This window comes from Bicyclus anynana, chromosome 12 (genome assembly GCF_947172395.1).
Source record: "Bicyclus anynana chromosome 12, ilBicAnyn1.1, whole genome shotgun sequence".
Classification (NCBI taxonomy): domain Eukaryota; kingdom Metazoa; phylum Arthropoda; class Insecta; order Lepidoptera; family Nymphalidae; genus Bicyclus; species Bicyclus anynana.
Genome location: NC_069094.1, coordinates 11810534 through 11823533, shown reverse-complemented (window position 1 = coordinate 11823533; position 13000 = coordinate 11810534). Strand labels below are relative to the sequence as shown.

Below are 13000 nucleotides of genomic sequence, written 5' to 3'. Positions count from 1 at the left end.
AGTTTAAATTATATGATACAGGCTAACAGCTTTTGTGTTTTACCTACAAATTACCACAGACATGATGACAAAGGTAGCGAATTGTTGAGTTGCATGGGTGATTTAGAAAATTAGCATTTTGCATTATATTTGACTTAGTAGTCCCATTTAAAAGATACAGTAAAATAAGGTTTTTTTTTATATTTGTCGAAATCATTATTTAAATTAATAGACTATTATGAGCGTGCATAATTTTGAATTTTTTCTTTCTTTTGCTTGCTCTTTTAAAAATATAAATTTCGATGAAGGGTATTGGAATATCTTTGCTTATTTCTGCATGCATGACTTACTCGCTACAGCTTATAACTTACATCCTAAGAAGTGATTTTATTTAATTATGCCTTAAAATGTAACATAAAAAAGGAGTTTTATAGAAAATATTTTAATTCCATTCCAAGATGTCGAGTTCCTTCGAGGAAGGAGCGATTGACATAAACTTTGAAAGCTTGTTCAAAATTATTAATCGAGTATTGAGAGCAAATCTCTCTCACCCAAAAACTGTTAGGGATTTCCAATGGCTTTGCAAATTCTGTATTATGTACGGTATATTTTTCTCAACTTTTATTCTCTTGGTCTACAGCATTATCTTCAAAGATTTAAAAAATGATGACTCCACTCAGGCATGTGCTAACGGAATTCTCTGCGTTATCTACTTCGTCATAACATTCAACTATGGCATTTTGTTTTCATACCGCAAAATACTCAAAGAGTTGATCGAAACAATGGACTCCGATTTTGGACTCGCAAAGAAGTTCCCTAAGAAAGAACAGGAAATCATCCTTAAATATGTAAAGAAAGGCCAAGGCATTGCTAAAATCTGGCTTATTGTTGGTGTTTGCGGGTGTAGTTTGTTTATTGTCAAATCAATCGTTCTTACAATCTACTATACGGTCACTAGTGAATTTACTCTTGTACATCTTTATGAATTAACGTATCCCGATGCTGTGGAAAAAGTGAAGAATACCAATTTACTAGTTTACTGCTCTTTGTACCTATATTTTCTGTTTTATGATATTTTTGCAACATTGATGTTGATTGGATTTTCACCCATGGGTTCCATATTTATGCTTCACGCATGTGGACAACTGGAAGTAGCGAAAAACAGAATTTTAGAAATTTACTCTGGAAATAATTCCTCTGATGAAATAAACAGAAAACTGAAGGACGTGGCAAGATTTATTAATACAACGTATAGGTACACAAAACAATTATCTATACTAATATTATAAAGCTGAAGGGTTTGTTTGATTGAACGCGATAATCTCAGGAACTACTGGTCCGATTTTAAAAATTCTTTCAGTGTTAGATAGTCCATTTATCGAGAAAGGGTATAAGCTATATATTATCCCCATATTCCTACGGGAACGGGAATCACGCAGGTGAAACCGCACGGCGTCAGCTAGTAATAATTATATTTTTATAATACCTGTTGTACTTTTCAATTTTCACTGTAGGTACAATAATTTTACAGGTTCGTAGATAAGCTTCAGATGAGTTTCAAGGTACTATACGAACTGACACTTAAATCTACTACAATTGTTGTACCAGTTACATTATACCAAGTACTTGAGGTAAATATACCTTACCTATCTTATCAGCTGATAGACGTCCACTGCTGGATATAGGTCTCTTGCATGGACCTCCAAGCACAACAATCTCGAGCCGCCAACATCCAGCGGCTTAGTAAAAAGAGGTAGGTAAATATTTAAGTTTTAATTCGCAGATAAAATGTACTGACACTTCAAGCTGCCATCGCCACTGAGAAAATCTTCAAAGAAAATACTAATAAATATTTTATTAGTAGCCTGGCCTGGATGTAGACCAAGAACTCGTTTGCTTAGAAAATGCCTATTCATTTATTGGAGTTTACTCCTTAAGAATCGATTATTCACATCCCCCGGGATGAAAAAAGTATGGGCAATAAAATTCTATGAACGAATGACAGCGTTACGGTTTTGTGCGCAACCTATTCTGCGCACCTTTCACCCTGTTGACGGGCGCGCACGCCGCGGCCTGATACTCCTTGGTTGCGCACCTTTCACTTTTCAGGCGTTAATATTGAGACAGTTGATCTGAAAGAGTATACTCCATTCATGCGTCGGAGATGACACACACTTTTTTTTTAAGATCTTTAGAAAGAGTCAGGTAAAAACAGACCTCGGCAGGGCATGCTAAACGTTGCGTTACGTATGTTATAAGGATAATGCAGAACATTGCGCACGGGCCTTAAGAACGACAACGAAATAGGGATTAAACTACCTGGTAGCTGAAATTATAGCTTGGCAACTTCGTTCGTAACACTCCTGCTGGGCCGCGCGGTCCGGGGGTCGTGTAGCGATGAATGAAAAACCGACGACTGAACACCTCACTTCCCCGCACGCACAGTTTCATACCCGCGCAGTCTTTCCCCTCGTCGCACGCATATCATGAACTTGCCAGACTATAATCTACATTATTCTCATTTGTAGTCGTTCAAAAAAGGGGAATTCAGATTTGAATTCCTAACAATAATATTTGGAGGTGTTACATTAAGCAGCATTCCTTGTTACTACAGCGACGTGCTTATGGAATCGGTAAGTACTCACCTGTACCGCTCACAAACTCAGACCAATTATAGAAGGACCTGTATCGCACTCATAGTCACGAACAAAATTGTCTGTCATTTTCTGACGAAAACGAGCTTAGATTTTGTATATATCTTATACTAAACTAGAAGGTTTGCCCGTTTTTTACACAATTCAATTACACAAAAAGGTATTTTTACGGAGCTCTTTAAACGACGAACACGATTACAACTATTTAACATCGATTCTATAGAGACAGTTCTTATAATCGCATTAGATCGTTGATCATATACTTTGACAGAAAAGTAACGTCTAGCGAGACAGGTCCTATACAATAATTGGTCTGAGCTCAGAAATTACGGCATAGTGCTCAAAGTTATTTTCTGATATAGTAACAGCCTTCTAAGCGTTATTCATGTTGGTTCATTTCACATGTAATTTTTGTTCAAGGGCTTGTAGTTTATTAGACCTCGAAATATTTCCTCATTTACTTTGCTTTTATATATCTAACAATTCGAATATTGTGATTGGCATCAGTAACAAGGATATCATTAATTTAATAGCAATTGACTTAATGCAGAATTTGCAGTAAAATTTGACGAAGGCACTTAATTTTTTGTGGCTCATCAGCCTTGACTGCTACGAGTATATTTATTAGGACTTTACTATGAAAACTTTTACTTTTAAATACTAATTTATGTATAAATATCAGAAAACAATAGTCTTCACAATATACATTATCATCATTGACAATCCATGTTTGGCACACTGTTGAGCACGAAAACTTTCTCATTTATGTAGGTTTCCTCCATTGATCTCTTATAATAAAAGAAAGCACAATCATGTAGAAAATTTCACTTAAAAACTGGCCAATTTTGCTTTGACAGTTTTAGAATTATTGGTAAAGAAAATTATACCTGAAGGCCTTTAGATATAGTCTTAGTCTATTATTCAATAAAATCCTAAATTCATAAAAAAAATTAAGGTTGAATTTGCAAATGCGACTACTTGAATTGAGTGCCAAGAAGTTGTGTTTGGCACTCATTGAATAGGGACGTTATTTGGTCGCTGATTGTGCATCCACTTTATAATAGATCAATGGTTTCCTCTAAAAAAAATCACATATACGATGTACATGACGAAGAATGACAGCTGTCAAGTGCCCAGATTAACTAAGCTCCGTAATTAATTTCACTGTTTGAGTTGTTTCACGAGATGTTTATTTTGCGCATAACTGAAAAGTTACAGGTCTCGAAGATTCATCACTTGTGGAGATATTACTGCTCTATTTATATTATTATTAACTACAAAATAATATAAACACCCTCTTACGAAACTAGGGTGAAAACTTGAGAATGGCAGTATATTCGTGCGGCTGGGAAGCACACTGGGAGCGCAAATCGCGCACGATGATCTTAATGCTGCTAGTCCGCACGTCCCGCCACGTCGCCATACGCACCATGTTCAAAGACGTTTGCCTTTTTGCGCTCACTGAAGTAAGTACAAATTAATTATTTTTTATTTTTAAGACCTCATTTCTTCTCTTTGAGTCTCTATAGCTCTACGGTAAAGTGGTCAGTGATTAGTCCATCACTGAGAGGTGGTGGTTCAATATTAGTCTCGTTGGACTATTGTCGTACCCACTCGTAATAAAGTCTTTCCCAACAAGTTGGAGAGGTTCAACTTGAGATAAATGATTTTTTTATTACCATAAGCTCGCCTAATTACAAAGTGAGCAGAATTGCGGGACTCAAAATCCCCACTCCGTCTAGCAACCACCTACCTTCCGATGCTGCAGAATCTCCTAGCTGCCAAGAGAACAGCTTCTCCGCTAGACACGTTGATAATGACTTCACAAACACTGTACTGGGCCGCCGTTTCGATAATAACAGTCTTTTGCACACCAAGATTAAATAAAATTAATTCAAAAAATTCTGATCAGTGTTAAATTGCTCGTAGTACTCATGGTTTCCAGGTTTTTTGTTGAAATGCAATCGAAATATGTGTACGAAGCCCGTCCGTGATAATATACAATATAAAATAGCTTTTTCATAACTACCCTCAAATCGGTGATTAATTTACCTACTTATATTAAGGAACAGTCGAGATATTTACGAACACCGCCCACCGTTTAAAAAGAATTATAAGGCAGCTTAAATAATTAATAAAAAATAAGAAATTTTAACTAAATTTTTAAACACTCCAAGCCGTTAGAATAGATGGATGATGATGTCTTAATTAATTTTACTACTTAAATATTAATTAATTTAGTTTAATTAGTCCCGCCTGTCACCAACGCTACGAGGGTTAAACTGTCGGGTCTGAGAAGAATCCCACAACAAATTCCGCCAAACCTAAACCCTAATAATGTTACCTAATGTATTTATGTTTTAACTACCCAACTTCAGTAGTTTATATTTCGATATTATGGCAGCAGAAACTTAATTCTTTTTTTATAAAATTAAAGGATCAGTAGCTCCACCACAGAAAGGTATTGGATTTAACACTGAAAAGTATCGTATTTAACATAGAAAGGTATCGCATTTAACACATAAAGGTATCGTATTTAACACAGATAGACATAGTGAGTGTAACGAGAATTCATTCTTCCCCCCGGACCTCCGTCTAGTGTGGACGTATCACATCACGTCAGTAACAATTCACAAAGTTTTAATAACTAAGTTAATAGTAAATACGTAAATTAATCCTAAAACAAAGTTAAGTTGAAGTGAATTATTTGGACGTTAAAACCGCGAAGAGGTTATCCAGTAAACAAATAAATCACGCAGCGTAACAAGTGCGCAAGTAAGTGACGAGTTACAGTTATAAACCTAATACTCCGCGCTGAGGCCAAGCGACGATCACGGCTACGCAAACGCGCCATTTATTGAAACTACCCACTTGCTAACTATTTATCAACGACTCGGTCGTACGAAATGGATCCACCTGCGCTACAACATAAGGTTCATTTTGCATCGGACTCTAATATCTCTTTCTTAACACCGGCGCAAGATACAACTCAGACTCATACTAAACGAGCGAAGCGACTAAACGATGAAGAGCCGGGCGATGTTTTTACCTTGTTCCGAAGCGAAATTAAGGATATGCTCAGTACCTTTATGGATAGACAAAACACGCGCCTTGATTCACTTGAAAAACACATCACCGAGATTAAAAGACAAAACGATTGCATCACATCTACTAACAAGGATATTGAGAAATCACTAGGCTTTATCGCCGACCAGGTACTAGATTTACAGTCAAAAATAAAAGTGCTGGAAAAGGATCAAAATCAGTTGACAGATTCATGTAATTTTTTGCAAAATAAAATAGAATTAATCGAGCGCAACTCTGTTAAATACCTCGTTGAAGTGAGATGCGTCCCTAAGCGTAAGGCCGAAACAAAACGCGACCTATTCTCAATGATACAGAAGTTGTCGGCTCATCTCAATGTTAAACTAAACTCAAGCGACCTACGGGACGTTTACCGAATTCCAAATAAGCGCGATCCGACAAGTTCGACATTGATGTTGGAGTTCTCTAACACTCTAATCAAGACAGACTTCCTTAACGCCACAAAAATATATATAAAAAATAAATTGGGCCCCGCTCTCAGCACAGCCGACCTTGGCATAATCGGGAATAATAAACTCATTTATGTTTCCGATAGCCTGACGAGCAAGACAAGGAAGCTTTTCTATTTATGTAGGGAAGCTGCTAAATCAAGGAACTATGAGTTCTGCTGGACTGCTTATGACAGAGTCTACATGAGAAGAAAAGAAGGAGAACCACATATTCATATTAGGTCCGAAGAACAACTGGCGAAGCTCGACAGTGCCGCTGTGAAGTCATCCCAATCTCAGACAGCGTGACTGATTGGTTTTTCTATCTGTTCCTGGATTCATAATGCTATATACCGTATTACTACATACTTTTCAAAATCTACTACCGACCTAAAGTGTTATCTAAGCCTTATTCAAATATTGCAAACAGTGAGTGATAGCCTTATAACTATTGTAAGATATAATTCTTTGTTAATAACCTACGATCTATTTGAAATTGTTTGCCTAGTTATATTTACTTTTAATATGCCTATACTGCTAATAATTTTAAGAGAAACACATTTATTTACTGTTTTAACCATGTACTCTAAAACTTTTTACCATTGCACATGTCCTACACTATTTATACACACAAAAAAAATTAAATTAACTTTGTACATTACTATTAACTCACAAATTATACTCATTTATATATTTACATACCGTGTTATCACATACCCTCTACGTGTAGTGTGTAAAATTAATAATAACAGCTGTTTTATAATATTACTAAAGAGAATCCATGTTTCAAGTTACATTTTAAGAGAAATACATTTATTTACTGTTTTAAACATGTACTCAAAAATTATTTACCGTTGCACAAGTCTTACACTATTTATATACACAAAAATAATTAAATTAACTTTATACATAACTATTAACTCCCATAACTATTTACAATTTACATTCATTTATATATTTACATTCCGTGTTGTTACATACCCTCTGCGTGTAGTGTGTAAAATTAATAATAACAGCTATTTTATAATATTACTAAAGAGAATCCATGTTTCAAGTTACATTTTCACAACGAAAAAATTATTCAACCTACACATATCTACACAGACTTTGAATTATTTTAATAATAACTATACTACAAGCTCATGTCACTCATTCACTAAACATACGTGCACCTATGAACATACAACCAGCAATATTTACAATACCATAATTACACTTAACTCAAACAAAAATACATATTCCAAGTCAGCCTTCAGAAATATAAAATCTTCAGCTAGTCTGCATATTACTTACTATGTACCTGTACTTAAATTATATCATAAAACTGCACCTCAAATAATAGTTGATGCCTACTCTAACTATCATGGGTTCTAACACATTATTGATAAATGAATTAGATAATAATATTTCTGCTGCGACAAGTACATATGTAGACGAACCCAACTTGTGTATCCGATATCTAGGCGACACTAATCATCAAATAACAGTTCTATCTCAGAATATACGAAGTATTCGCAAAAATTTGGATTATTTAATTATCTTCATCAAAGACCTGAATTTTCAGCCAGATTTAATTATTCTGACAGAGTGTTGGCTATCAGATAGCGATAACATACACACACTTAATAACTATGAACAACTTAACTCTAAAAAATATCTCAATCAAAATGATGGCATAGTAATATACTTTAAAAAATATCTTAAAATTAATTTGACAGAGCCTACATTCATAGATGCAAACTGTCTACTCTTGGAACTAAATTCCTGTACATCAATAGTATGCATTTACAGATCACCGTCTTTTAAAAATATTGACAACTTTTTAAGCTCCTTAGAAGTAGTAATAAAAAATTCCAAATCCGAAAGTTGTTTTATCGTTGGTGATATTAATATAGATATTAAAAAGGACGTAAATGATACAAAATCAGAGGAGTACTTGAACTTAACGGCCCAGTACGGCTTCACACCTGGTCATACATTTCCAACAAGAGGCCCAAACTGTCTGGACCATGTTCTGATTAAGTCACGGTTACCAATTAATATTGTGGTCTGTAGATCAGACATTAGTGATCACGATTCTGTGCTGTTTTCAATCGGAAAACCTAAACACAGTACTCCAGCTCAAGTAAAATACTCAAAAAAGGTTTGGTCATAGTTGACCAAATATTAAAAGACCTTCAAGAAACAGACTGGTCTCAGTTCTTCAAACACACAGACATCAATGAGGCGACTGATGAATTCCTTAGTACAGTAAACGCGACTGTAGCCAAAAACACAGAGTTGCGCACTGTTCATCGTTCCCAATGCATACTCAAACCCTGGATGACTTTAGGTCTCCTGAAATGTATAGAGAAGCGTGATCGTCTCCATGCATCGTTACGAAAAAACCCTAAAGATCAAAAATTAAATGACCAGTACAAAAAATACAGGAATACTTGTAACAACATTATCCAAAACCTCAAAGATACACACGAAAGGAATAAATTATTAAATAGTAAAGGTGACCGTAAACGGACTTGGGATGTACTTAAAGATATTTGTAACTTAAATAATAAGAAAAGTAATCAACAATTAATTCTAAATAGCTCACAACCAAAATGTGTACTCGATGAAGCCAATAAATATTTTTCGAGTATAGGTGAAAAACTTGCTAATAAAATCTTAAGCGATTCCGGGAAAACTGAATCTGAACTGTCAAATAACTGCTTGACACACATGATTATCACAAATAAAAGCCAGCATTCTTTCTTCTTCACTCCGACCGATGAAATCGAAATTTTAAAAATAATTAGTAATTTAAAAAACAAGTCAGCATCTGGCTTAGACAATATATCAAACGTGCTTTTGAAAAAATGTAAACTCCAACTAGCTAGTCCCATCGCCTTCTTATGTAATCTCAGCTTATCTAGTGGGATTGTTCCAAAAAAGTTTAAGATAGCTAACGTATGTCCCATATTAAAAAACGGTGACCCTGGTGATTTATCTAATTATAGACCCATCTCTCTTCTCTCAAGCGTATCCAAAATTGTTGAAAAAATCGTTAATAAAAGACTTTTAAGCTATTTAGAACTGAATGGTCTTCTTTCAACCAATCAATATGGATTTAGGGCTAATAGATCGACAGAGGATGCCGTCACAGAACTTACAGACTACGTAACTAAGAAACTGGATGGCGGAAACAAATGTATAGGCTTATTTCTCGATCTAGCTAAAGCGTTTGATACCATATCTCGGAAAATACTGATTGCTAAATTAGAGGCCCTCGGAATACGCGGTGTAACGCTACAATGGTTTCAATCTTATTTAACTGACCGCAAACAAAAAGTTACTATTGATGAGTTATCTAGTGATCAAACAGAAATTCACTTCGGAGTTCCTCAAGGTAGTGTGCTTGGCCCTACCTTATTTTTGACCTACATAAACGACCTCTGTGCACTTAGCCTTAATCAAGCACGATTGTTCAGCTTTGCGGACGACACTGCAATAATATTCCACGGTGATAGTTGGGATTCAGTAAGACATCTATGTCAACAAGGCTTACAGGATGTTTCTTCATGGCTTGGAGACCATCTTCTTACGCTTAATGGTAACAAAACCAAATTCATTGCTTTCAGAATGTCAACTCGAACGGATCCAAAAGAACAACTACATATTAAACTACACTCATGCAAATATAATCCTGATAAAACCTGTCAATGTCCTACACTGGAACATGTCAGAGACATAAAATATCTAGGAGTTATACTAGATGAAGGGTTGAGATGGGATAAACATATATACGCATTAAGTGGTAGATTAAGAAAGCTCATATTCATATTTAAAAAACTTCGTAATGTGGCCAACGAAGAGGTTATTGGGCTTTTGTATGAGTCATTTTGCCAGTCTATTTTAAGCTATTGCCTGCCCGCCTGGGGGGGAGCCTGCAAAAGCTACTTCATGAAATTAGAGCGAGCCCAGCGAGCAGTTTTGAAAGCTGCCTACAAAAAGCCATTCCAATATCCAACTGATACTCTGTACCGCGAACTTGGTTATCTGCGTGTTAGACAACTTTACATCAAAAGTGTCGTTTTGAGGTTTCACAAAACGGCAGCTTTGACAGTAAACAAGCGCTTTCGTCTTCAAAGGTGGATATGTCCTGTGTTACGCACCCAGTTTGCACGTAAATCTTTCGCCTTCTCCGGACCATTCATATACACTAAAGTCAACAGAGCACTTAAAATCACACACGTGTCGAGGTATAAATGCAAACAACTATTAAATAAATGGTTTGAGGAAATTAATTATGAAGAAACCGAAAAATTGCTGAAATTAAATTAAACTATGTGATTAACGCATGGATTAATTTATTGACATACACACACTCACACATTCCCCCACACACACCACAAACACACAACACACACATACACACCCAACACCACACACGCATATTCACATAATATATATTGTAATTATTTTGAATTATATAAACTTAGCATTAAGAACTTACCACCTAACTTAACTTGTTTGTCACACACTTCATAAACTGTTATATTCTTGTTTCACTACTGTGGAAGAAAGTGATTACCACAATACAGGGAATCCTAGTGTGGAGATCACAGACTTATGTAAATTATTTTTATGTGTACTAGTGAATCAATAAATATTATTATTATTATTATTATAATATTGATCATATTTAGAAGAAAATATTGTAAAAAAAAAACATTACCTAATTTTGTTATGTTAGGAATATGTTTGGGACAAAAAGCGGGCACCTATGTTCTTCTTTAAGGCCACATTTATCTCAGTACCAAAATTCATCAAAATAAGTTTAGAGTTCACCAAACAGACAGACTTATTATTAATTATTGCGATGACCTCCTTATTCTTTAATCTGACCCTCTTGCAAAATACGTTCTTAGCGGATGTCTTCCAACTTCTAAAATAATATAACTACCTCCCTGCCAAATTTCAGCTTTCGAGTTTTCGTGATGATAACCTTTCACTCATTGTGTTTGTAGAATAGATATAGATAACTCAAATCCAAACGAAGGATCTAACTTCTCTACTAGAATAGAAAATGTTTTAGCTAAAACGTTAGGTACGTCCGTAACACAATTATTCCGCCTACACTCAGTTAAGGGGTTTACGAACACTGCTGGCCTTTAAATAGTGTCCTTTGCGAGCACAATGGTTATAACTAAGTTATCTTTGTATGTACGGCAAACCCCATACAAATGGGGTCGACTCGACTATCGTGTTTCTCTATTAATAGAAGTTGCTCATGCCCTCAAGGGGAAAGCATAGCATATAACGTATTTTAGAAACTGCCTCATGTTGCTATAAATAATATTAATATTAATAGTTTTTTTTATGAAAAATAATATTTCCTTTTTTCCTCCTCCTCCTTGCGTCGTGTTTCATATTACTGAAGGTTGTGCCCCTATCACTTTTATAACTTTTTCTGAACTATATCACACTATTCTAGTGACTTGTAGAGCCTGTACTATAGTGCCGATAGTATAGAGTTATCATAGAGTATTACATTCATCATAATCATCATCATTATCATCATCATTATCATCATCATGTCAATTCCTTATCCCACTTAAATGGAGTCGGTAAATATATCTCAATCACTTGACATCTGCGTATTTCAACAAGGCTTGTTTATACTTTACAAACACGTTTGAAACGTCAAGTTGACTGTTCGAAGTGACTCTTTCACCAATTCGGAAGAGTCTTTATAAAACACAACAGTTGCTCTAATAGAATAATGTTCACCGCTCTTTATCGACTGAGACCCATTTGAATAAAACTTTGTTTAACAAGTTAATGAATATGATAGATACGAATGCGAATGTACTCGGTATAATTTTTCATTTTTTTTTTATTTAATAATCAAGCAATACCACACATTACATACAATAATAATTATAAAAGTTACATTTTATTATATAATGCAAGTTATGGATACCCAGTTTGGGCGTAGCCTTTTGTCAAGTGAGTGATAGGAAGACCGATTCTTTTTTTGTTTTATTTATCATTCATGTAGTCATTTGCCGCGTAATTAAGGCATTTTCATGAAAAACGGCAAAACGACGGACAATAGGACTGTCGGGTCCGCTAGTATTTATTTTAATTATTCTTTATTTATTTAGCATCACAATAATGTTTTTCGTTTAATGATAATGTCCTCCTATATTTCAGATTTATCATCAGGCGTACGCTATATTCAATGTGTTAAATGCAACTTGGAATTGAGCCAAGCAGCCCATTACGCCTCTTAATGACAATTTTTCTCGAGCACGTTATAACATTACGTTTCTGCGCTCCGCTATTGGATATCCACGCTATTTACTAAAATAATTTCTATTTAAATAAATATCAATTTAAAAACAACAAAGCAAGTAAAATATCGGTGAAGGAAAACATCGTGAGGAAACTTGCATACCAGAGAATTATCTTAATTCTCTGCGTGTGTGAAGTCTGCCAATCCGCATTGGGCCAGCGTGGTGGACTAATGGCCCCCTAACCCATCTAATTCTGAGAGGAGACTAGAGCTCTGCAGTGAGCCGCGTATGGGTTGATGATGTAAGGAAAATAAGATAATAAGAGATCAAATTTCGTTAATTTTTTTTAGAAAAATTAAGGAAACTAATAAAGTGGCAACGAGAATTATATTTCTGTATCAAATACTGTTACTTTCAAATTAAATTATAAAGCTTTATATTTGCTTCGATAGATAGTACGCGTCAGATAAATTGATTTATTCTTAACGGTATTTTAGTTATAAAATAAGTTTATTTTAAGTAATTAATGATGAATATTGTTAGCACTTAGCATATCAAA

At 35.0% G+C, this 13000-nt stretch overlaps 1 protein-coding gene across 1 annotated transcript; it reads left to right on the top strand.

Annotated features, from left to right (window-relative positions):
- Positions 1–437: 437 nt before the first annotated feature.
- Positions 438–12601, top strand: LOC112052758 (uncharacterized). The gene is made up of 5 exons (XM_024091962.2): positions 438–1234; positions 1511–1610; positions 2508–2612; positions 3944–4099; positions 12359–12601. Exons 1-5 carry the CDS (start codon positions 438–440, stop codon positions 12410–12412), a joined length of 1212 nt encoding a protein of 403 aa, XP_023947730.2. The 3' UTR covers positions 12413–12601.
- The last annotated feature ends 399 nt before the right edge of the window (positions 12602–13000 follow it).

What these genes read in the sequence shown, in the direction of transcription:
- LOC112052758 (XM_024091962.2), top strand. Translation starts at nt 438, where the DNA reads ATGTCGAGTTCCTTCGAGGAAGGAGCGATTGACATAAACTTTGAAAGC. An exon ending in GCGACGTGCTTATGGAATCG is followed by an intron (nt 2,613 to 3,943) that starts GTAAGTACTCAC and finishes TTACGAAACTAG; the next exon opens with GGTGAAAACTTGAGAATGGC. An exon ending in GCCTTTTTGCGCTCACTGAA is followed by an intron (nt 4,100 to 12,358) that starts GTAAGTACAAAT and finishes CCTATATTTCAG; the next exon opens with ATTTATCATCAGGCGTACGC.